Source organism: Mauremys reevesii, linkage group 4 (assembly GCF_016161935.1).
Source record: "Mauremys reevesii isolate NIE-2019 linkage group 4, ASM1616193v1, whole genome shotgun sequence".
NCBI classification, from domain to species: domain Eukaryota; kingdom Metazoa; phylum Chordata; order Testudines; family Geoemydidae; genus Mauremys; species Mauremys reevesii.
The window spans coordinates 71,589,873-71,616,957 of record NC_052626.1 but is presented as its reverse complement, the minus strand read 5'-3'; the positions used below and the strand labels follow the sequence as shown (position 1 = coordinate 71,616,957).

At 39.9% G+C, this 27,085-nt stretch overlaps 1 protein-coding gene across 7 annotated transcripts in view; it reads right to left on the bottom strand.

Moving 5' to 3' along the window:
• Positions 1-27,085, bottom strand: part of MYBPC3 (myosin binding protein C3) — a 107,205-nt gene that overhangs the window by 18,447 nt on the left and 61,673 nt on the right. For all 7 annotated transcript variants that reach the window (XR_005597653.1, XM_039535133.1, XM_039535128.1 and 4 more), the window contains 5 exons: positions 26,094-26,198; positions 18,572-18,760; positions 15,941-16,075; positions 12,122-12,289; positions 9,051-9,139 (listed from right to left, as the gene is read on the bottom strand). Coding sequence is in view for 6 of the 7 variants with exons in the window: in XM_039535133.1 (XP_039391067.1) it covers positions 9,051-9,139; positions 12,122-12,289; positions 15,941-16,075; positions 18,572-18,760; positions 26,094-26,198 (686 nt within the window). In the remaining variant the exon portion in view is untranslated. The remainder of the gene's footprint in view (positions 1-9,050; positions 9,140-12,121; positions 12,290-15,940; positions 16,076-18,571; positions 18,761-26,093; positions 26,199-27,085) is intronic.

Here is a 27,085-nt window from a genome sequence, read left to right as displayed (position 1 = left end):
CACACGTGGTAAGGCTTCTCTCCTGACTGTGGGGGTTTCCAGCTTCATAGCAAACACTTCTATAGTTACAAAGCAAACACTTGTATATTTAGGGTGACCAGATGTCCTGATTTTATAGGGACAGTCCCGATTTTTGGGTCTTTCTTTTCCTGTTACCCCACCCCCATCCCGATTTTTCACATTTGCTGTCTGGTCACCCTATGTATATTACCTTATAATGTGGGATACAGATATTATAAGTGATATTAGTGCATGCAGCAACTCACAAGCATTTCATAAAGTCTAAACACATACTTAGAAACTTAACATCTATTCTAAAAATGCTAACACTGGTTTCCAGCTATGCATCTGTAAGTGTTCAGTGAGGCTTAAGGGTGTTGGCATGAGCTGGTACCTGGTCTGCCAACATCACATGCTCCTTTCAGGCAGCAATGAATGCCTCTGACAAGCTGCCCTCTCATTTACCATTGCAGTAACTATGGAAAGATTCTCTGAGCTACAGTCCTCCAGCCTTCTCAAGATGCTGCAGAAGCACCATCGAGGAGTAGTGCTTTGAAGGTCCTGAGGTCTTTAAATCAAGATGATTCTCTGCTTACTCTGAGAGACTCAAGAGCATCCTTTAGGTTTTCTTTGCCACTACAAGGAAGTTCTTTTTTAGAAACAAGTACCTTCAGGCAAAGGTCTGGCCAGAAACTATACATCTGTTGAGCCACCTGGAAAGTAACCATGCTATTCTAGGAATAGGATCTTTACTCTGTCCTCTGGATCATTAGTTGTTGCAGTAGATTGCTAGCAGTAAGTTTGATGGTCAGGTTGAGAGCCTTGGACTAGACCATTTTACAGATTGCTTCCATTTTCTTCCCCATTTTGCAATGCCTTACTTCTCCCTGCCATGGAATAGAATCACCTCAGACCAGTGGATTCTCAAAGTACCAGACAAGGTTTATTCATCCTGTTCCAGTCCATAATTGCCTCCCTCCCTCTCCATCCCATTTCAGGGACCCTTCTGAGGATAAACTTGAAAGAAAAAGTTGCCTTGTCCCTTCAACTGGGGGCGATGGAAGAAGTTTAAAAGAATTTATATGAAAAGGGTTCTATTCCTTTTAGTTTCTCATTCTCAAAAGGAAGGGAGGATTAAGTCTTATCATGGATTTTAGGCATTTGGTATACTTTTTTTTACTCATCTGAAGTTCTTACTGTCCACCCTCCCCTACCTAGATCTGCAGGACTGGTTCACTGCTCTCAGTTTAAAGGACACATATTTCCACACTACCATCTATCTGTTTCATAGGAAGTACCTCCATTTCATAGAATCAACAGTATCAATATTAGATCTTTCCATTTGGTCATATCACAGCTCCAAAGTAATAGTCCATTTCAGAAGAGTGGAAGTCCACATATATCCCTGGTGATTCAAGGCAAATCTTTTCAGGATGCTTCATCAGTTCAGGAAATTGTTCCAGTTTCTGGGTCTCTGAGATTACCAAAATCAACACTCATGCTTACTGAAATATTGGAGTTCAGAGGCACAGCCTTAAATTCCAACCTAGCCAGTGGATTAGCCCAAACATATCTCCAATACTCAAATATGCTCATAATAAGACAGGTAGGGCATGCTAAGGCTCCTGGATCATATGGCTTCAAGCATCCATGTGACCTCTCTGCTCCCCCCCCAAAGGGTGACTAAAGGGGGACTGTGTTCCACCTTCACAAAGATAACCTGGACATTCAAGTAATTGGTTCATTAAAGTAATTTCATCTTTGTTCCAATGGACAAACCAGAGATGGTATGCAAAGTGTCCCATTTCACTCACTAGTGCCGCAGAGGGAAGGGGTGCCAGTTGCCTTCACCCAAATGTGATGTGTTTATCCATGATATTTAAGGCACAAAGAATCCTCTCTACACTTAAAAAAACTGGATTGCTCTGAGCTCCAGAACAACTTGCAAATCTTTCTTTCCTCAGTTGTATTTTATCACTCTCAAGATCTTCACATATAATTCCACTGCCATGTATTATGTCAACTGGCAAGGTGGAGACTTATTTAAAGAAACTTATAACTTTAAGGGAAAAAAATTACCTTTTGGCCCGAAACATTTCCTATTTATTATTTACCAAAACATTTAGGGCCAGGTCCTTGGCTGGTTTTCCAACCTGTTTGCAAAATGGAATAGCTCAAAGGGACTAGAGGAGGCAGAAGATCTGTCCCTAAATTTTTTCGGTAAATAACAGCCACGAGAATTTTAGCAGCTTTTTCTGAAAGTTATACCTAGCTCAAAATAGAAACTTACTATGGAAGTGTCCTCTTAGTCATAAATCTAACCTAGCAGTTGCTGTCGTTATAGTATGGTTGAGTAGGCACTTTTATTATAACGCCTTATTTAAGATGCTATAGTGGCTAATGAAATAGGGCAAATGTTTGCATTGTTGGTTTTCATATCCTGATACTCTATTGACTGTGAAAAGCATGAACCCATAGAAAGCATGTTCCTAATTCATATCCCAGAGGATTGGATTTCTGTAATGAGCAATATCTAATCTTGGAGGGAACAGTGAGAGGCAGAGTAGGTGGATGGCACACCAGAAGAGCCTCAGGGGCTTTACTGGAGGGAGATAGAGAAGTGATTTTTTTCTAACAATGTTTTTTAGATACTAGCATTCACAGATATATGATGGGCAGGAAGGCAGCTAAGGAATACCTTGAGTCCCCACTAATAGCACATAATACTCCTCCTAGAATCTGTCTAGTTAATTTTGGAATAGAAGTGTGCTAACCACCTCCTCTTGGCAGGATGTCCCACAAGATTACAGTGCTCTATAAGAAAAAGCATGGTCTACTAATTACTTGGCTTTTGCCCTTCTCTAGCATTTTTCATCTAAGGATTTCAAATTTCTTTACAAACATTAATTCAGCCTCATAATACCCTTACAAGGTAGCTGAATAGTAGAATTCACGTTACAGATGGGTAAGGCTGCAATTTTGTCACGGAAGTCGCAGATTCCATGACTTCTGAAACCTCCATGACTTCCGCAGCTGCAGCAACTGGTGCGGCTGACCCCAGGGCCACCCAAGCAGCTGGTCCCGGAGACTGCCCAAGCAGTAGTAGTCCTGGAGGCAGCTGGAGCAGCGGCCCGGGGAGCGCCAGAGCAGGAGCAGTCCCAGAGGTGATCGGAGCAGCAGACCCGGGGGCGATCCTGGAGGCTTTTGGGAGACCAGTCCCCACAGGCCTCGGAGCAGCGGGCCACCGGGGGCAGACAGTCCCCACTGCTGAAGCAGCCCCCCCCCAGAGCAACAGAGCCTAAGAGCAGAGATTTAGTAATGGGTATTTATAATAAAAGTCATGGACAGGTCACTGGCTGTGAGTTTTTGTTTATTGCCCGTGACCTGTCCATCACTTTTACTAAAAATATCCATGACTAAATCTTAGCCTTACAGATGGGTAAACAGAGGCCCATAGAGAATAAGTGATTTTGACAAGGTCAGAGACTCAGTCACAGGAATAGAACACAGGATTCTGACTTACAGTGCCATCAGACAGTGCTCCTCAATTCCTGATTGTGTCTTCTATTCACAGAGGTTTAGCATTAATTCAGAGGCTTGTCTATGTACTCCAAATCTCTTTTTGCATTTTGAAGACTACAATCTTATCTGTTGAAGTGCTTCTTCTTTAGCAAGTACAGTCCTAATTTTTTTAGCCTGCCTGAAGAAGCTAATCCTCTCCATCTTCATTTGTATTTTCCTTTTGTTGTTTTTTGTTTGATTAGAAAAGGTGATAAAATTGGGTATTGTAGTCTAAATATGATTTAATAAGTTCCTTCAGAGCTATTTACCTTAGTGAGAGCTATAGTTAAGGTTGCAAATCAACATACGTTAAACTTGTTTTCACTTACAGCTTTATCAAGAATTCTTTTGAGTTGAAATTTTCCATTCTTGGTTTCAGACCAAAAAAAATGTTTTGTGGAAAACTTCAGCTGTTGAGAGTTATCACAGCAGCAAAATTATATGTTTTTTCAATTTAAAAAGGTTTTAAAGACTTAACAACAGTAACTCAACTTTATCAGTAACAGTAACTCAAAATTGTCTGCCCTATAAATGTTGCATTCTGTATGTGGCTAGACATCAGTGAAAAAAATACTTTAGAAAGTTTAGGGGTGAGGGACTTAAAAAAGAACAATGGTAAGTATTTAATTTCATGGTAGTAGTATTAAGCATGAGGCTCAGACATAAGGCATAAACTCCATATGTCTCAACTTCGCACATGACATGCTCCAAATTTTTGACTTTCCACTGCTCATTGAATAGATACACCCCTATGCGTTGTGACAAAGTTCCTCCTCTACCTTGGTGGGTCCTGTGCTTATTGGCAGATTTGCTCACCTCAGTGATCTTCCCCACAGTCTGGATCAACTCCTCCTATGTCTGATCAGGAGTTGGGAGGTTTGGGGGGAACGCAGGCCCGCCCTCTACTCCAGGTTCCAGCCCAGGGCCCTGTGGATTGCAGCTGTCTATAGTGCCTCTTGTAACAGCTGCATGACAGCTACAACTCCCTGGGCTACTTCCCCATGGCCTCCTCCAAACACCTTCTTTATCCTCACCACAGGACCTTCCTCCTGGTGTCTGATAACGCTTGTACTCCTTAGTCCTCCAGCAGCACACCCTCTCACTTCTCAGCTCCTTGTGCCACTTGCTCCCAGCTCCTCATACGCACTTCCTCTCCTCTGGCTCCTCTCCACCTGACTGGAGTGAGCTCCTTTTTAAACCCAGGTGCCCTGATTAGCCTGCCTTGATTGGCTGCCGGTGACCTAATCAGCCTGTCTGCCTTAATTGGTTCTAGCAGGTTCCTGATTACTCTAGTGCAGCCCCTGCTCTGGTCACTCAGGGAACAGAAAACTACTCATCCAGTGACCAGTATATTTGCCCTCTACCAGACTCCTGTACCCCACTGGTCTGGGTCTGTCATAGCATATACACCCCTTTGCATAACCTGGAAACCACAAGCCACAACACATGCATACTGTACTTCACATAGATTTCACTCATTTGTATATACAGTACTCTGACTTCCCATCTATCCCCAACATATGCACTTTATAAGTACATTATACACATTCTCTAACTTACTGAAATGATATTTTGCATATCTATAACTCCATCCATCTGATGATTTCAAAACGCTTTACAGACCTTAATGAATGAATCTCCACAAACACCCACCCCTGACACTAAAGGAGTTTCATTTTTTTCATTTTCTAGATGAGGAAAATGAGAGACATCAAATTATTTGCCCAAGGTCACACAGAATGTCAGTGTCAAATCCAGAAATAGAATCTTCAAGTCCTAACTTCCAGTCCTGTGCCTCAGTCAGAAGACCATCCTTCTTTGTATACACTCATCCTGACATAAATCCACATACAAAAATATATGTTTGTTGGCATATGTGATTATTGTGATTGCTCATACAATTGCAGAAAATGCAAGCACAGTTAACCAGTAAGTTTTTTAACTGTCCAGTTAATTCTACAGTGTATAATTTCAAGTGCATGCACACAGTAATTGTATGTAATTGCACACATGAAGTTTTGAAAATCTGCCATGCAATTTTTCACACTTTGAATACATGCCCAACAAAGCGCTAACATTAATATCCTCGCCATACATACAGATTACAAATGTAATGTACGCGCAGATACCTTACATGCGTGTAAACTCTGAACACCTCTCTCTGCAGTCTTATTTGCACAGAGATGCTTAAACACCCATACTCTGGTAATGAGTAGCCTAGCCACATTGTATAAATAGACTCCATAAAAGCCACCATGTTCTTCTTTACACTCTTTTCAAGGTGTGTACAAGAGGAGAAATAAGCTATATCCCTTTCCAGTGTTGTAGCTCTCCCCTCCCAAGGAAGAAGGAAGCAGGAAAGAAGGAGTCACAATTCCTTCTGAATGCTTCTGAGGTAGCACAGATACATGCAGCCTCACATTCAGGGCTGAGCCTCAAGGCTTGGCTTTTCCCTCAATTGATTATTATATCAGTGTGAATGATGACAATTATTTGTATGAAATAAACTTTTGATATTGAAATTTGTGAAGATTTTTTTTCTTTCCTTAAGATGTTTTTGAGTACTTATCTTTTTAAATTAAATGTAGTGAACATGATTGATTTTTGTTGTCTTTTTCTTTAATATTTTGTCCTAAATGTGAAATGATAAAAATACTATTGTATATTATTTATTACAACTGGAGCATGTAGCAAAAACTATAGGTAAGGTGGAACAAACATTTACATTATAACCCCCCATTTTTAGTTGCTTGTCACTTCACGAAGTTTTCACATTTGCATTGAGAATTTGATTTTAAATGGTTCATTTGTTTTTCAGTAGGAGGAAAGAGGGAAACAATAATCTTAACCCATTGTTAATACCTCAGCAGCAGGGGGTAGAAATTTGAAGTTTGCCAAGCAAGTCCTTAAGGAAGTGCGATATTTTAATGTAATTTGGCCAGGTTATTTATTTATTTCTATTTAAATAATAAAAATATGCCTATACAAAGCTCTGGCACCTAATTAATACTATCAAAAAGAGTTATAGGGGATTAAAAATCTTACTTTAGACATGTGCCATTTTTTCTTATAAAGAGTGCAGTGCATGTGCATGCATGTGAAATTTGGATGGAGTAAAAGCCATCAAACTGAGAACATTAAATAAGACAGCAATGCCTCATTATATAGTCTCTTTAAATGTTCACTCACAACGTTTTAACTCTATTGCCTCGCATTATAGTGCATCTTTAATTGTATGAGCATAAGCTGGTATCTTATCTTATTCATTGTGCAGATTGTGCAATGTATTGTGAATGACTCAGGGCAGGAACACTCAGTTTTAAATAACTTATCAGAACAAAAACGAACAGGAGGGACATACATAAAATTATTGTTTGTCAACAACAAAAAATCCTTTGTGTTAAAATATATTTAAACATAATTGAATTTGAACTACTGTATATATCTTAAATACATGAAGCCAGATCTGGCTCATTGTTCTGGATCATTGTTATTTTGATTCACTGCTTGCTATCTGATCTGTGAACAGAGGGCCAAATTTTGCTCAGTTACACTGATATAAATTGGGAGTAAATCCATTGACTCCAGTGGATGTACTCCAGACTTACACTATTGTAAACAAACATAAGAACAGCCCTACTGGGTCAGACCAAGGGTCCATCTAGCCCAGTAGCCTGTCTTCCGACAGTGACCAGTGCCAGGTGCCCCAGAGGGAATGAACAGAACAGGTAATCATCAACTGATCTATCCCCTGTCGCTCATTCCCAGCTTCTGGCAAACAGAGGCTAGGGACACCATTCCTGCCCATCCTGGCTAATAGCCATTGATGGACCTATCCTTCATGAATGTATCTAGTTCTTTCTTGAATCCTGTTATGATCTTGGCCTTCACAACATCCTCCTGCAAGGAGTTCCACAGGTTGACTGTGCGTTGTGTGAAGAAATACTTCCTTTTATTTGTTTTAAACCTGCTGCCTATTAATTTCATTTGGTGACCCCTAGTTCTTGTGTTATGAGAAGTAGTAAACAACACTTCCTTATCTACTTTCTCTATACCAGTCATGATTTTGTAGACCTCAATCATATCTCCCCTTAGCCGTCTCTTTTCCAAAGTGAAAAGTCCCAGTCTTATTAATCTCGCCTGATACAGAAGCCGTTCCATACTCCTAATAATTTTTGTTGCCCTTTCCTGAACCTTTTCCAATTCAAATATATCTTTTTTGAGATGGGGCGACCACATCTGCACACAGTATTTAAGATGTGGGCATACCATGGATTTATATAGAGGCAATATGTCCTATTATCTGTCCCTTTCTTAATTATTCCCAGCATTCTGTTTGCTTTTTTGACTGCCGCTGCACATTGAGTGGATGTTTTCAGAGAACTATCCGCAATGACTCCAAGATCTTTCTTGAGTGGTAACAGCTAATTTAGATCCCATCATTTTATATGTATAGTTGAGATTATGTGTTCCAATGTGCACTACTTTGCATTTATCAACATTAAATTTCATCTGCCATTTTGTTGCCCAATCACCCAGTTTTGAGAGATTCTTTTGTAGCTCTTCGCAGTCTGCCTGGGTCTTAACTATCTTTAGTAAGTTTGTATCATCTGCAAATTTTGCCACCTCACTGTTTACCCCCTTTTCCAGATCATTTATGAATACGTTGAATACGACTGGTCCCAGAACAGACCCCCCTGGGGTGCACCACTATTTACCTCTCTCCACTCTGAAAACTGACCATTTACCCCCTACCCTTTGTTCCCTATCTTTTAACCATTTACCAATCCATGAGAGAACCTTCCCTCTTATCCTGTGGCAGCTTACTTTGCATAAGAGCCTTTGGTGAGGGACCTTGTCAAAGGCTTTCTGAAAATCTAAATACACTATATCAACTGGATCCTCTTGGTCCACATGCTTGTTGACCCCCCTCAAAGAATTCTAGTAGATTGGTGAGGCATGATTTCCCTTTACTAAAACCATGTTGACTCTTCCTCAACAAATTATGTTCATCTATATGTCTAACAATATTGTTCTTTATTATAGTTTCAACCAGTTTGCCCTGTACTGAAGTCAGGCTTACAGGCCTGTAATTGCTGGGATCACTTCTGGAGCCTTTTTTAAAAATTGGCATCACATTAGCTATCCTCCAATCATCTGGTACAGAAGCTGATTTAAATGATAGGTTACAGACTACAGTTAGTAGTTCTGCAATTTCACATTTGAGTTCCTTCAGAACTGTTGGATGAGCAAACTGAATTTGACCTAGTGTGAGGACTGGCCTAATTTGCTGCATATCTCGGCTTTATTTACTGTAAACTATCCAACCATATAAGGCTACTATCACATTTGATTCTAGATTAAAGGTCACATGAGCCCATCATTTTAGGAATCAGTGGCCAGCCAGCAGGGGAGCTTGGGTAAGGAAAAAATAATCTGTTAGATAAGCAACTAAAGAGAACCATGTCAAAACTGAATCAATCACATACCTGGAAGGGAATCACAATGTTGATTGTCTCTCCTACTTTCTTCACCAGAGTCTGCCGTAGATAGCGTGGCAGCCAGAATTTGGGACGTTCTGTCGATAGACAGATGTCATATTTTGGTTTTATTTGAAATGTTAGGAAAATGAAGGAAAAACACCAAAGGAGACAGAGTTTATACCTAACACTGGGAATCAATACAAAGTGATTGTGAGCATGAGAAAATCAAAGTGAAGGCTACTCATGCAGTTGGGGAAATTGATAATTTCCTATACATATTCATCTGTAACAGCAACTCTTGCCCTTGTTTCTGTAGTTCTGCAGGATCAATTGCTAGCAGGACTGGTGCAGTTCCACTGAACGAAGGAAGATTCTGGAGGTTTCTGCATAATATATGCACCTCTTTGTGGAGCTCAGCTCCACTGGGTATCCATCTGCATAGCAACAAGGGGTCAGGGCATGGGCAGGCTTGGCTGAGGGGCTGGGAAACTACTGCTGCACAGATCCTCCAATCCTCCACCCAACACTACATCAGCCACTGGGTTTGCATCACTGTTGTGGAGTTGCTCCACACCACCTCTGTGACCAGCGGTGGAAGGAGTTGCACTTCAGTACTCAGCATCAAGGGAGCTTATTTTTCCTTTACAAGTGGGAATCTTATTGCAAAGTATATTCTGGCTTTTCAAATCCAGGCTCATTTAAGTTTTTCTTGCATACTCTGTCTTACCTTTTCTCCTTCCCTCATCCATATCGATTATCTATAGAATGAATTTGTAAGCCTGGATTTGGAGTACTTGTTCTTATATCTGTCTGGTTTTTGGATGCTTTGTAACTCTAGTTCATTACACTAGGTCATTTTATTGTTAGTGGGACTCTGGTAGGCATCTTGTGTGAGTTAAGAGTGAGGAATCTGCAGTTAACAGCTCTTAATATCTTTTGGACTGCAGTCAAATGAATTAGAACCTATTGCTATTGAGTGGTGGATAGGATGGTAACTAACGAAGTAGGACATGCAAGTGCAGATAACAGCTTTTATCCAGCGAGTCCTTGGCCTCAGTTTGCAGGATTGTGAATGTTGTGGCATTAACATACCAATCTATTTCCAGAATACTCTTTTTATAAATAAATAATTAAATAAATAAAGTGTCCCTTAGTCAGACTTTGCAACAACCATTTCAGGACACAGAATGTAAGCATTTTAAAAACTGAAATATGAATAAAAATATACTGACTGTGATCCAGATCTTGTTACCTCTCTTGTATGTTTCCAGAATCAGCAAATTAATAGTTCAGAACCAACTTGAGAGAACAGTCTAGTATTAGAATATAGACAGAGTTATACTCAAGCGAGAGAATGCCTGTGCTCTGTCCTCACTCTAAAGAAAGTGTTTACCCTACCAATCCCAGAATTTCCTCTTCCTTAAGAGAGACGAGCTTTCAAGCTACACAGAGCTCTTCCTCAGGTCTGGGGAAAGTACTCAGAGTGTCACAGCTAAATACAAGGCCAACAGATAGTTTAGCATAACTAGTTAGCACATATTCTAAGAGACCTTTCAAGGTGAAGTAGCCTATTAACACCCCTGTAATAGGCTATCATAGGACAAAAAGGAGGTTTAGTGGATTGCAGATTCTTGTAATAAACCATAAATTCAGTGTCTTAATTAAGACCATGATTTTTAGGGAAGGTCTACACTACAAACTTGCATTGGTGTGGCTGCACTGTCTGGTGACGATGCTCTAAGCTGATAGGAGAGAGCTCTCCTGTTTGCTTAATAACTCCACCTCCACAAGAGATGGTAGCTATGTCAGCAGGAAAAGCTCTCCTGCCGTCATAGGACTATCTGCATGGGGGGTTAAGGTTGGTATAACTACATTGCTCAGGAGTGAGGATTTTTCACACCACTGAACGACATAGTTATATTGAAGTAAGTGTGTAGCGTAGACCTGGCTGTAGTGTCTAGCAACGTTAGGAATTTAAGCTCCCAGGCTCATCTTTTGAAAGTGTTGTGCAGGTTTCCTTTGAGAATGGGACTGATAGGTCAGATGTAGAGTGATCACTTTGTGAAAAGTGTTCACTCACAGTGATATGGTGTTTTTGTCTTCTATCCTCTTCCTCTGTAAGTTCATTTGAGAGCATAGCGATTGTCTCATTTCACCCAGAGAGGTTGGAGGGTTGTTTGAAGACCAAGCTCATCATCAGAAGCAGGCTCCCCATAGACCAGGACACACCAACTCAAAGTAGCACCAGATTCTGCCACAACAACAAAAGCAAAACCTGCGGACTTATCTCCACTGCTACAATGATCAACACCCCTCACAACACACCTTTAAGATCTCATTGGTCCTATACATGCCTACCACAACATTTTGTTTACCTCATCCCGTGCACTAAATGTCCTAATAACAACTATGTGGTTGAAATCAGACAATCACTACGTTCTTGAATGAACTCACACAGGAAAAGTATAAAAGACAAAAACACTGAATTAACTGTGGGTGAACACTTTCCAAAAGTGATCACTCTATATCTGACTTATCAGTCTCCATCCTCAAAGGAAACATGCATGCTTTCAAAAGACAAACCTAGGAGCTTAAATTCCTAACTTTGCTAAACACTAAAAAAATCATGGTCTTAATAAAGACACTGGATTTATGGCTTATTACAACAATCTGTTAACCCACTAACCCCCCTTTTTGTCCTATTACTACCAGGATGTTAACAGGCCATTTCACCCTGATGGTCCCTTAGTTTAGCATAAGTAGTTAGCACACATTCTATCTCTTCAACCTTGTATTTAGCTGTGACGCTCTAAGTACCTTTCCCAGATCTAAGGATTTCTCTGTGTAGCTGGAAAGCTTGTCTCTCTCACCAACAGAAGTTTGTCCAATAAAATATATTCCCTCACCCACTTGTCTCTCTAACCAACATTAGGACCAACATTGCTACAACAACACTGAATACTTTCCATTAAAGGACATTATTAGAATTGTCCTAAAGGAAATAGATAAGTGATACTTGTTCACTCCAGAGTAGCAGCTGTGTTAGTCTGTTCTTTTTGTTCACTCCAGATACTCACGCAGGATCTCTTGGATGGTAACAGGCTCTTTGATTAGTGCTGGTTCGCTCTCACCAGCCAGGTTTATAGCCCTGACACGGAAGTAGAGTTTGTCCCCGGTGACCAGATCTTTAATGAGTGCAGATGTTCTCTCAGTTAGACCTTGAAGAGCTGGAACCCACTCGGAAGCTGCAAATAAAAGGTGTCTGTTTTAAAATAATACAAACTTTCTAAATTAAAGTCCCCTCTAGTTTCTTTAGCACTGTGTCTTTAGGAAGTTTAGTGATGACTGTTGAGGGCTTTCTTTGCAACTGATTTCATAAAAGTAGAAGGGAGTGACTCTAACAGGGAGGCGGTGAGTTAGGTTAATTCTTTCCTGAAATTGATATATCCCTTAACTATGTATATGGTACTCAGATACTATGGTGACAGAAACATGCTTTTAACAACAGTAGTGCAAATAATGGAATTTATCACCTCATTTTTTTCCTGCTTTTTTACAAGTTGATGGCAGTAGGACAGAATTTCTAGTGCTTCTTCAGTAATACTAACAGCATAGAAGTCATGATACTAAGATCACTGTTGTCATGCTGTGATGATGTAACAGTGATTCTGGTAACTCTGCAGTGATTATCATTATTGAATAGATACTAGGGTGATAAGACACTTTAGAAAAACCTAATACAGATTACATGGCATCACCATAGTAACGTGGTACTGCATTGACCCTAGGAGATACAGCTGCTTTGTCAATGGTGACTGGTAACAGAGAAGATTCTGTATTCCATTATTCCATGTTGATGCTATAATGATTGTGGTGATTATGATTATGATGCTGCTGCAGTAGTTGATTTGATGACATGATGATGGTGATGTTGTGAAGATACCATGAACATGAGGATTCTAGACTTGCTGCAGTAATACTTTGGTAACCATAGACATATGATATCAAGTAAGATTAGGGTAACTGTGGTATTTGATTAAGGGTATATCTACTCTAGAAACACTACAGTGGCATAGCAGTGGCGCTGCAGTTACACCATTGTAGTAGCATTGTAATGCAAATTAGGGCTGTCAAGCAATTAAAAAATAATTGCAATTAATCATGCAGTTACATAATACTGGAATATCATTTATTTAAGTATGTTGATGGTTTCTACATTTTCAAATATATTGATTTCAATTACAACACAGAATACAAAGTGTATAGTGCTCACTTTATATTTGTTTTTATTACAAATATTTGCACTATAAAAAACAAAAGAAAGAGTATTTTTCAATTCACCTAACACAAGTACTGTAGTGCAATCTCTTTACCATGAAAGTTGAACTTACACATGTAGAATTATGTACCAAAAAAACTGCATTCAAAAATAAAACATTGTAAAACTTTAGAGCCTACCAGTCCACTCAGTCCTACTTCTTGTTCAACCAATCACTCAAACAAGTTTGTTTACATTTGCAAGAGATAATGCTGCCTGCTTCTTGTTTTACAGTGTCACCTGAAAGTGAGAACAGGTGTTTGCATGGCACTGTTGTCACCAATTTGCAAGATATTTACGTGCCAGATGCAGCATATGTCCCTTTTATGTTTCAATCAGCATTCCAGAGGACATGCGTCCATGCTGATGACAGGTTCTGCTCAATAACTACCCAAAGCAGTGCGGACCATTTATAGCATGTTCATTTTCATTATCTGAATCAGATACCACTAGCAGAAGGTTGATTTTTCTTGTTGGCTCTAAAGTTTTACACTGTGTTGTTGTTGTTTTGAGTGCAGTTATGTAACAAAAAAACCCTACATTTGTAAGTTTCACGTTCATGATAAAGAGATTGCACTACAGTACTTGTATGAGGTGAATTGAAAAATACTATTTCCTTTGTTTATCGTGTTTACAGTGCCAATATTTGTAATAAAAAATAATATAAAGTGAGCACTATACACTTTGTATTCTGTGTTGTAACTGAAATCAATATATTTGAAAATATAGAAAAACATTCAAAAATACTTAATACATGTCAATTGGTGTTCTATTGTTTAACAATGTGATTAAAACTGTGATTAATTATGATTAATTTTTTTAATTGTGATTATTTTTTTGAGTTAATCATGTGAGTTAACTGCCATTAATTGACAGCCCTAGTGCAAATGCTTCCTACATTGACAGAAGCAGTTTTTCTGTGGATGAAGATAATCCACCTCTCCAAGAGGCAGTAGCTAGGTCAATGGAAGAATCCTTCTTTTGGCCTAGGCATATCTACATGGGGAAGGCCAGGGGGCAGGTCGACCTAACTATGGTGCTGTGGGTGCAACATTTTTTACAGCCCTGAGCAATGGAGCTAGGTCAACCTAAATTTTAGTGTAGACCAGGCCTCGTGGTGATATGGTACTTATTTTATTTGTATTACTGTAGCACCTAGGAGCCCTAGTCAAGGGCCAGGACCCCATTTTGCTGGTTGTTGTACATACATAAAACAAAAAGACATTGCTAATGTGTTGTCTGTAGAGATGATATGGGTTGTTTGACTTGCATTGGATGCTGCAGAAATGCTAAGATGGTGATTGCAGTGATGCACTGAGTCTTTGCAGTACTGTGGTTATCTGCAAGTACTGTTTGTGATGATTATTGTGAAGATGATGGTGTGACAACAATGTTATGCTTGATGTGATTATATCATGGTACTATGAGAATGCAGAAGTAAATGTGGCAATGCTTGATAATTATATTAGGATCATGTCCACCATCGTTAGTGGTAAGCTTTAATGTAATGATGCTGGATATACTTATTTGTAGTGCTGCTGTTGTGAAGCTGTAGTAGTTATGGTGATATTTTAGTTATTCTGTTCTGATTGATAATGCACAATTGATACTGTGGTACTATTCAATATCTTCATTAACGATCTGGAGGATGGTGTGGACTGCACCCTTAGCAAGTTTGCAGATGATACTAAACTGGGAGGAGTGGTTGATACGCTGGAGGGTAGGGATAGGATACAGAGGGACCTAGACAAATTAGAGGATTGGGCCAAAAGAAATATGATGAGGTTCAACAAGGACAAGTGCAGAGTCCTGCACTTAGGATGGAAGAATCCCATGCTCTGCTACAGACTAGGGACCGAATGGCTGGGCAGCAGTTCTGCAGAAAAGGACCTAGGGGTTACGGTGGACGAAAAGCTGAATATGAGTCAACAGTGTGCCCTTGTTGCCAGGAAGGCTAATGGCATTTTGGGTTGTATAAGTAGGGGCATTTCTAGCAGATCGAGGGATGTGATCATTCCCCTCTACTCAGCACTGGTGAGGCCTCATTTGGAGTACTGTGTCCAGTTTTGGGCCCCACACTACAAGAAGGATGTGGACAAATTGGAGAGAGTCCAGCGGAGGGCAACAAAAATGATTAGGGGGCTGGAGCACATGACTTATGAGGAGAGGCTGAGGGAACTGGGATTGTTTAGTCTGCAGAAGAGAAGAATGAGGGGGGATTTGATAGCTGCTTTCAACTACCTGAAAGGGGGTTCCAAAGAGGATGGATCTAGACTGTTCTCAGTGGTAGAAGATGACAGAACAAGGAGTAATGGTCTCAAGTTGCAGAGGGGGAAGTTTAGGTTGGACATTAGGAAAAACTTTTTCACTAGTAGGGTGGTGAAGAACTGGAATGGGTTACCTAGGGAGGTAGTGGAATCTCCATCCTTAGAGGTTTTTAAGGTCAGGCTTGACAAAGCCCTGGCTGGGATGATTTAGTTGGGTTTGGTCCTGCTTTGAGCAGGGGGTTGGACTAGATGACCTCCTGAGGTCCCTTCCAACCCTGAGATTCTATGATTCTATGATACTAGGTACTCACATCCTTCTTTGCAGTACTCCACATGGTAGCCATCTAGTCCCCCTGCTCCAATCCGCTCAGGGGGCCTCCACTTAAGGGTAACAGTGCTGTCAGAGATGTCTTCCACTGTAAAGTGGGTTGGTTCACTTGGGGGAGCTAAAAGAAAATAAGTAGAAAGTAAAATCCTGAGATATAGGACTATAAGAGAGAACATGGTAGATGTACAGGGAGTGATCAGTGTATGAATTATCTTACTAAGGTTAGGGGCGGGCAAAACGATATAGAATCATATCAAAATGCTCTAAAATGTAACCTCTATCGCTCCACTTGATGGAAGAGTCAGTGACTAAAACCAGGACTGGAAGGAATACAAGATACTTGTACAGTAACATAGGAAGTCTAGCTAGATAGCAGTTGCTGTGCATAAGTTCCTTTATAGATAAAAGCTGATGAAGAGACTAGAGCTCTGGAGAAATGAATCAGCTTTTCAGCTGAGGAGAGCAGGGGAACGGGAAAAAAACAATATCTGTACAATTTGTAGGCTGCACTTATGACTTGACTATTACCAGGCAAAATTCACATAGACAGGGCCAAATTCAGCAATGGCATAAATTGGTGTAACACATTTTACTTCTGTGGTGGTTTGTTGACCCATAGTATCCATATTTATTTACAAGTGCAACTAGATCTGGTCTGTCCAATAGAAACAGAAACAGGAGAAAAAACATTTTGGTGTCAAGGGGGGTTTCACTTCTGCTACATTTATCAGCATGCCCCCTCAGAACAGGGGCTTCTTGCCTTGTGAATCTTCTGTACTTCATAGCTCAGCAGGAATAGCAGTTAAATACAGTCCTAGCATCTCATCTTATCTTTGGGTGTGCTTCTTTTCTACTAGTTTGAAAAAAAAACCACAAAGAAAAGTCTTGCTAAAGAGTTCTGAGACCCGAATAGGCCTCAGGAAAACAAAACTTAGATTTAGGTACCAGTACCAAATCCATAGTTCAAAAATGTGAGCTGAAAGTGAACTTGCTTAAAGTCACATATTGCATGACCGAAATTTTTCCAGCTGTTGTTATCTGACCCCTGCTTCATCCAGATAGATATTTAAGTAGGATATCCCCAGGGCACAAGCTCTGAGGAGTTGAAGGTTGGAATTGCAGAATTGTGCATTTCTAGCATTTTAAATCCCTAGTGAAAAAGATACTCTATTTGGGACACATTTCATAAAAGGACTGCAGAGAACCTAATACATGTGAGAGGAGGTAAACTGTGTACCAAAGTATTAATACAGTGGCTCATTCTCATATGGTATGGCAGAACACATTTTAAATACATTATTTTTGCCAAACCAAGTATGTTTCATAAGCTCTGGAATATTTTGAACATTTTAAATATTGTTTTAACTATTTCAATTATACTGTAAGATCAGTACAGTTGAATACATTGTTTAATAGATGTAGATTATATTATTTGCATTGTAGTTTATGGTACTATTAAAAAAAATCAGATTTTAACCAGTTCCTTGCTGTTGCCGCATTACATCAACAGCCTTCATTTTCAAAATGAGATAAAGATTGGGCACCATACACAGGAGGAAAAGGTAATTAGCAGCACACATGACCATACAATACATCCTGCAAACCCAAATACTATTCTCTGAAGCACTGGGCTCAGGCTTTATCCATAATCTAGTAAATCTCTGCCTGTTACATGAAAACTTTGGACCTTTTTGTTCAGTAGCTCCTCTTGATGGTTCTTGTTGCTTCCCTTCTGTCTCCGTAGCCCAACTGTTGGGTGACTGAAGTTCAGATTTAACAGACCCCTCTTGCAGTTCATCCTTCCCTTCTGGCCCCTTGCAATGGTCTTTTGCTTTCACACTGTCTCCTTCAGAAGACTGTTCCCCCTGGCTACTGTCTGCAGATTGGGCCACTTTAGTCATTTCAGACTCCAGCTATTGGTATTTTTGTTACTTCTGTTTCTAAAGCCCTCAGATGGCTGGCTTCCTGAAGACTCACACAGTTTGCTCCCAGCTCAGGACTGCTGGAGATACTGTACTGCTGGGTTGAGAGGAATTATTTATAGAAAATAATTCCTTGGATATTTTCTTAATCAACTAGCCTTGTAGCTCTGGAGGGGGCTAGGATTAAAGGAGGTGGGATACTATGATATTTGCACCCATAAGGGAATAAGGGAAGCTGAGAGGGGCTGGGAAAATGCTATTAATTAGTTCCCTCTCCTCTCCAGATCTGGCCTTGGCTGTCACACTTCTAATTATAACAGCTAGAAATTCATCAGCAGTTTCACGAAACTAGAACCTCTGTGCTTCCCAGGGAAGGGAATGGGAGAAAGAGAAGAGAAAAATTAAAAAGAAAAAAGGTTTGACCTGAAGAAGAGCTCTGTGTAAGCTTGAAAACTTGTCACTCTCTCGCCAATAGAAGTTGGCCCAATAAAAGATATTACCTCACCCACATTGTCTCTATAAAGAAAAAAGGGTGAGAAGTATGGAATGGAGAGAAAATATCAAATGACTAGTTAGCTGTCTCAAAAAAAGTAAACGTTTTTTCTTTTTAGAGAAGTGGAACGAGAAGGTGAGAGTTCATTTATCTGTTTCTTTGAAGTCATAGAGATAATGTACCATGTGATGAAACTCACCAATTGGCATGAAGGGCTGTGAGGCAGGGCTAGGCCGGGACATACCAATGGAATTCACAGCATAAAGTCGCATCTCATAAACAACACCTTCAATCATTCGCTTGGCTTCATATGACAGCTCCTTCAAAAGGTCAAAGTTCAGCCGCATCCACCGGTAGCTCTTCTTCTTTTTCCTCTCTAAGATATATCCTATGAATGAAAAAAAATTCTGTGATGTACAAGAATAAGAAGTGGCTGAGACAGCATAATTTTCTGAAGCAAAAGAAAAAGGAAAACTACCCTTGTTCTAACTGTATGGAGGGGCCCAATCCAGGCCCAGCACTGCTGAGTTTGCACTTCAGAGCCTCCTCTCTGGGGATCTATGTGGGGTCCAGTACTATCTACCTCCTGTGCTCCAGAGTCTTGCTGGGCCCAGTAGTAGCCACTCTACACTGTCATTAGTTCTCGTCATCAGATTTGATTTCTCTGTTCCAAGACCTGAAATTTGCCTGAGATTTTGAGAAAGAATATGATGACACCATCCTCCTCAACAAAAACAACAATGGAAGGAAGGAAACCCACATTGCTGGAATTCTCTATTTCTTTTACATATTTCCCTTTTCAGTCAAATTGTCCTAAGCCAGAGAGAATGGCAAGTAAGCAAATAAAAGGCAATAAGAAACCTCTTTAAAACAAAAGAGAGAGAGAGAGAGAGAGAAATATAATTGTAAATGAATTGCCAGGATGTGCATATAACTAAATTGCTGTTGCTCTCCACCTTCCATGCTCTGTTCCCTCTCTACTATTTGACATCCTCGTTTGTTTGATCATATTGGAAATTTAGATTGTAGCTCTTCTGGGGCTGCGGATTTCTTTCTATGTCTGTTGTTAAGCACTTAGCACATTCTTGATGCTATACAATAATAGTATTCTATTATGTATAGTATGTAAAAATAATAAACAAAGTTGAGAAAGAGTAGAGTTCCCATCTGCCTTCTCTAGACCTATTACATGGCTTGGGAACAAGTATTCTTCATTAATCACTGAACCAATTAAGGCAGGAGTGCTTCATGTGAAGGTAAAAATTTGTTAATGATGCCAGAAAGACAGAAGTGTTCAGTAAACATTTATTTTCTATATTTGGAAAGAAGCAGGATGATGTACTCATATCATAGGAGAATGAAGTACTTTCCAGCCCATTAGTACGGAGTAGGATGTTAGACAACATCTAGTAAGGATAAACATTTTAAATTCAGCAGACCTGGATAACTTTCACCAAGAGTCCTAAAAGAGTTGGCTGAGGAGACCTGTGGCTGGTGGTGTTAATTTTAATAAATCTTGGAACACTAGGGAAATTCTAGAAGAATGGAAGCGTGTTAATATTATTCCACTATTCAAAAGGGCAAGCGGGATGACCTGGGCAGGCTACCCTGAAATCAGTCCTGGGCAAAATACTGAATAAGCTGATACAGGATTCAATTGGTAAAGAGTTAAAGGATAGGAATATAATTAACTACAGTCAAAATGGTTTTGTGGAAAATAGGTTTTGTGAAACAATCTGATTTAATTTTTTGACAAGATTACAAGTTCAGCTGAAAAAGGTAACTGCATAGATCTAATATATTTAGACTTCTGTAAGGTGTTTGGCTGAGTACCATACTACATCCTGATTAAAAAATTAGTACTATGCAGTATCAATAGAGCACATGTTAAATGGATTAAGAACTGGCTAGCTGACAGATCTCAAAAAGTAGTTATCAATGAGGAATCATTATTGAATAGGGGTGTTTCTGGTGGGGGTCTGCAGGGATCAGTATGAGGCCCAAAACTATTCAACATTTTCATCAGTGTTTGGGAAGTAAATATAAAATCACTGCTGATAAAATTTGTGTATGACACAGAGACTGGCTGTCAGAGAGGTAAATAAGGAGGACTGGGCAGTCATACAGTATGATCTGGTTTGCTTGTTAAGCAAAGCCTCAAAGAAGATGCATTTTAATATAACCCAATGCAAAGTTATACAACTAGGAACAAAGAATGCAGGCCATACTTGCAGAATGGGGGACTGTATCCTGGAAAATAGTGACTCTGAAAAGAATTTGGGAGTCATAGTGGATGAACAAGTGAATTCTGTGGCAAAAAGGGCTAATGTGATCCTTGGTTACGTAAACATGGGAGTAGGGAGTATGAGCAGAGAGGTGATTTTACCTCTGTATATGGTATTGGTGAAACTGTTACTTGCGTACTGTGTACAGTTCTGGTGTTCACATTTTAAAAAAGATTATTAGAACCTGGAAAAGGTGAAGAAAAGAGCCACAAAAATTATTCAAGGGCTGAAGAAAATGGTTTACAGTGAGAGACTTAAGGAGCTCAATATGTTTAGCTTATCAAAAAGAAGACTGAGAGGTGACATGATTACTGTGTATAAGTACTTTCATAGTGACAAAATATCTAGCACTAAAGGGTTATTTAATGTAGTGGAGAAAGGCTTATGCCTAGGCCTCATGGAACAATGACAGATGCGTAGCTGGAAACCAGTCTGGCTCACCTGTGTTTTAGCATTGTTACAATAGATGTTAAGTTTATAAGAATGTGTTTAGTGTTTAGACTTGATGAAATGCTGGTAGGATGCTGCATGTACTGATCTGACTTACAACATCTGTATCCCTTGGTATAAATGTATATTGAGTGTTTTCATTGTAAAACTCAGTAATTGTGTAACTCACCAAACAGGAAAGAAGCTTTAATTAATGTGATGTGCTGGTCCTGCACACAAGAAGGCCCATTGAAACCAAATGAGCCATTGTAAAACATCAAAGTACAAAGATTTTGTTGATTGTCCCACACACACCCATGAAGAGGTGACAGGCACAAACACTTGTCCCATCAGTTGGAACTATAGGGGAAGGAAATAAAAATCCCTGTATCGTTATACTGCTTGGAATTTAGAGAGGGCAGTAGTTTCTAAGCATAAGCAAGGGATGCCCAATCTGCTTAGCCTTGGTTAGTTCTAAAGGACATAGAAAGCTTGTATATCACAGCACCTTCTAATACTTTTTGGAACCTAAGATTGTAACTAATATATGTGTGTATGTTTACCTACTTTAACCTTGTAAATAACTCTCTTATTTCTTAGTTAATAAATCTTTAGTTAATTATAGGATTGGATGCAAATGTTATCTTTGGTGTGAGGTCTAAGGTGCAATTGAACTGGGATAAGTGTCTGATCCTTTGGGATTGGGAGTAACCTGAACACTGTTGTGATTTTTGTTATAAGGGACCATCTGTCACAAACGCAGGTTTGCTTGTGTCATAAACATACAGCTAAGGGTAGCATAAAATCCCTCTTTACCCTGTAAAGGGTTAATTCCTCTTTTACCTGTAAAGGGTTAAGAAACTCAGATAACCTGGCTGGCACCTGACCAAAAGGACCAATAAGGGGAGAAGATACTTTCAAATCTGTGAGGGAAGGTTTTTGTTTGTGTCTTTGTTTGGTTCTCTTCGATTCAGCAAGGAACCAGGGCAGGAAAAATACATCTCCTTAAGCATATCTGGACTAAGCATTTAGTATTGCAGAAATAATAAGTAATAGCAAAGAAATGCGTTAGATTATCTTTTGTTTTAGCTTGTAAATTTTCCCTGTGCTAAGAGGGAGGTTTATCCCTGTTTTTGTAACTTTAAAGTTTTGCCTAAAGGGGAAATCCTCTGTTTTTTTTTAATCTTTTGTTATTCTGTAAAGTATTTACCATCTTGATTTTACAGAGGTGATTCTTTTACCTTTTCTTTAATAAAATTCTTCTTTTAAGAATCCAATTGATTTTTCATTGTTCTTAAGATCCAAGGGTTTGGGTCTTTGTCCACCTGTACCAATTGGTGAGGATATTATTCTCAAGCCTTCCCCAGGAAAAGGGGTGTAGGGCTTGGGGGAATAGGACTACAAGTGGTCCTTTCCCTGATTCTTTGTCTAAATCACTTGGTGGTGGCAGCATACTGTTCAGGGACAAGGTAGAACTTGTGCCTTGGGAAAGTTTTAACCTAAGCTGGTAAAAATAAGCTTAGGGGGTCTTTCATGTGGGTCTCCACATCTGTACCCCAGAGTTCAGAGTGGGGAAGGAACCCTGACAGCTTGGGTGGTAAAATAGACCAGAGTACTGAAGGGGACTATCTGAGACTCCGTGTTCAGGCTGCTATAGTGCTTGAGGAGTTCACACTTATTACTTGATTGGTGAAATCTAAGTATAAAACTCACAACTAGTCTGAGGTTTGTGACCTGCTTTTTGACAGTCTGCCCTGAGGTTGGCACTCACACTTGTGAGCTACTCAAGACAACCTGACATCACTGTCAACTTTTCCCATTAAAATCTTCAGTCGTTTATTATGAAATAGTTGCACTTTAGCTAAGGTTGCATTACAAAGTTCAGTTTTAACAAGAACTTCAAACCTTTGTTTTGTAAAAGTCTCATTGACATGGCAAAAAATAAAACATAGAATATAAATTTTGAGCACTGTTTGAATTTTTCATGATTTAAAAAAAAAAAAGAATGGATACAGAGAGAATAAGAAGAATTTAAAAATCACCCCCTTTGGCAATTTTTCACTGGTTTGCTCATTTTTTGTCTGCTTCTCCAAGAAATCTGAAACACTCTGGGACTTGTTCTTTGTCCACATTGTTGCCCTATATGTGCTAAACTATCAATCATAAATTGGTAGTGTTTGTCTGTAGAGGATTTTATAACTTTTTAGTCATTATGGTAAATATTAGCTCCAAGATGAACCCGCTGAATTAATTTGAAGATAAATCTGTTTTGGCTTGAGCGCTGTCACTCACTCCTGGAAACAAAGCAATACAAGAGTGAGAGAGATTCAACAAATACTCATGTAGTGTATGGGAAAATTTCCCGGGCTTGGAAAGACCAGACCACTAATTAAAATCTCACTTCTTCCTACTTTTGTTTAAATTCCAATGCAATTCAATACACTTATTGTTGACTAACCCTTTGAACTCCAAATTAGAAGATGGTTAGGGAATCGCTGCTGAAGACTTCCCTCCCTGAGAGCTTATGCAAGGCCACCGCAGGCTCAGAACTCAGGTCTCTAAGGGTAGGTATACTAGTCAGCAGTAGAATACTGGTGATCAGCAATCCTGGATTCTATCCCTGGCTTTTGGAGAGGGTCATGGTTTATCCTATAGAGCAGGAGTAGGCAACCTATGGCACGCGTGCCAAAGGCGGCACGCAAGCTGATTTTCAGTGGCACTCACACTGCCCAGGTCCTGGCCACCGGTCCGAGGGGCTCTGCATTTTAATTTAATTTTAAATGAAGCTTCTTAAACATTTAAAAACCTTATTTACTTTACATACAACAATAGTGTAGTTATAAATTATAAACTTATAGAAAGAGACCTTCTAAAAACGTTAAAATGTATGACTGGCACGCGGAACCTTAAATTAGAGTGAATAAATGAAGACTCGGCACATCACTTCTGAAAGGTTGCCGACCCCTGCTCTAGCACAAAACCTTAAGTGACCTCATATGCTTTTATATCAATAGATCAGCAGTTTGACTGGCATGCTTTCCATGTGTTTGGAAAGTTATTCTGCCTTAGCACTGTTGAGGTCACTGATACTACTATCACTGTAGTTTTTGTTTACTAATTTCCTAGGTTTTTTATAGTTTTGATGTACAACAGTGGATAGCTTCCTACAGTCAGGGATAAATGGAGCAGAATGTGCCTGGGAATCAGAGGGAGAAACTGTGTTGCTGAAGCTGCTCCTGCCTACATTGATCCTCCTGAAGAGTGAGAGAGACTGTGGTGTACATCAGAAAATTATTTGTTTTATCCCCATATAGAAGTTTTTAATATTTTATCCCCATTTAAAAGTTACTGAAAGTAAGTACACCCTGAGAAACCCTCCATGTTTAGAACTGATTACATAATCTATCAGCTGGAAGGAACCTCTGTGAAGAAGTCTGTGTCATCACTCGCTTCTAAAACCCTCCAAAGTCTTCTCTGGACTTCTGAAAATTGGATACAACCAGTAGCAGCTGCAGGATGTGTGCGCCTATATTACACTATGCAGTGTAGCCATAGCCGTTTCAGTCCCAGGATATTACAGAGACAAGGTGGGTGATGTAATATGTTTTTTATTGGATCTGGTATTACACTAGCAGTTTTGTCTATATCAGGGGTTAGCAGCCTTTCAGAAGTGGTGTGCCAAGTCTTCATTTATTCACTCTAATTTAAGGTTTTGTGTGCCAGTCATACATTTTAACCTTTTTAGAAGGTCTCTTTCTATGTTAATAATATATAACTAAACTATGGTTGTATGTAAAGTAAATAAGGTTTCAGAATGTTTAAGAAGCTTCATTCAAAATTAAATTAAAATGTAGAGCCCCCTGGACTGGTGGCCAGTGTGAGTGCCACTGAAAATCAGCTCGTGTGCCGCCTTCGGCACCCGTGCCATAGGTTGCCTACCCCTGTGCTAGAGAGTGTAATTTTAATGAAGTTGTATTTCTTTTTGTTATCTATTGGAGATGGACATGAAATCCTTATGGAGTGTTGAAATGCATCAAAGATAACGTTATGGGCAATATGAAGATGAAAGGGAATGCACAAGCCTTTCCCCTTAACTTCTTATTTTCATACTTTTAAGGGTTTCAGTGAAAGGAGTGAATTCTGCTGCAACCTTAACTGTTACTAAACATAGTATTTGCAGTTTTTGTTCTAGTTCTGCTGATAGCAAAATCCTTGACATGATATTGGCTAAAACTTTCATTAGGGATTGAAAATAATACTTAAGTGACCCGACCCAACCCAAAAGACCTCCACATAACTGAACCATTGGCATGACCTTTTCAAACTGTTTTGTGAGCTTTTGAAAACAGCAACATGGCAACCACTGGTTTATTCCTTCACATCTAATAGTTTAAGCTATTAACTCCTTGGTGGCTGGAGTGGACACTTTGCAGGTCCTATTATTCTTGCACAGGGTACAAGTGACTCCTATAGAAGTTACTCCTTTCTTTTGGGAAAAAACGAAGATCTAATACAAGCTCTACTCTCCTAGAATATAGAACAAGGAGTTAAAAGGGAGGAATATAGTAGATCATCCATAGCTCCAGTGCTTCTCATAAGGCTTCATAAAGGTTGGACTGTACTGAAACAAGTAAACTCAAGCAAGTCAAGACCCTATAGACTTCAGCAAAGTTTCAGAGTCTGGAATGGGAATGTCTAACTTTAGTTTCCTTCTGCCTTAACACTAGGCATTCCCATTTGTGCCCTTGTCCAAACACAGGCTTAACTCTGTCAGTGAAACGTGTCCCTGATTTAGATGGGGCAGATACAGGGCACTCTGCCCCTAATATTAAAGGGCCAGGATTCTGATAGCTTGAGAATGAGTCATGTGCATCTCTCAGTTTTAAGAGTTGGCATCTCTGATTTCTGTATGAACAGGCTGATAAAGGTCCCCAGGTCTCATTTTAAAGGGCCAGTAACTGGTATAGATGAGTCCGCTGAGGACTCCGTCTTTTTAGCAACTCTTACCCAGTATTGGTTGTCCTCCATCATATTTAGGGGGTTGCCACTGCACTGTGCAGTAATCCTCTCCAATGTTGACGATCTTGGGAGCCTCTGGAGGATCAGGAACATCTGAAGATTGTATGAGAGAGGGAGTATCAAAATTGTTACCTTTGCCATCAGCTATGTTGATAAACATTTTTGTTTAGCATTTTTCCACATTATATATCTAAAGGATATCTGCACAACCAAATCAAACCTATTGAGAGATCCCTCCTCCTTCATTTTGAAGACACTGTCTGTCTGTGGTATTTCTAATGCACAGATCTAGATCTGTAGCATCTAAGCACCAGATACAGTATAAGTCATTACTTCAGTCCAGACTGAGCCCTGCTCTTTGATGCTTCTAGGTTAGGTTGCTTTTACTTTAAATTATGTTTGATTATTCATATTTCTTAATCTATACATACATAGACACATCTTTGTGAAATAGAAAATTTTAGCTGTATAGCAGTCTGTATAATCTGCCCACCCCCCACCAAGGTTTTGACAGCTACATTTTTCCCCTGGCCTGCAGGATAGGTGCAATCCTGAGATGCATCGTTGTTCCATAATTTGGCAGGCAGAGGGAGCTGTTGCAGAGAGAGGCTGTCCATTGCTACTTCTGGGGGAATTCTACACCACTGCACATGCACAGAATTTCTGTCCCCCACAATTTTTTTTCTCTGCCGGAGAGAGCTGCAGTTACACCTTTCACCCACCAGGGGCTGCTGTGGTGCCAGAACAAAGGGCAGCCGGCTCACCAGCCATAGCAGTCTGCAGCTGTGGGTTCCTCACAGAGCACTGCCCATGGGGACAGGTGAGAACGCATGGGATATGGAAGGGGACAAACAGAGCAGGGAACATGGGGCTGCTGGGGGGTCACATAGACTGGGTTGAAAAGGGCTAGTGGGGAGGACAGACTAGGGCAGGGACTGAATGGGAGTGGGGGTGCAGGGCCATGTGGGGAGGAGGTGGGG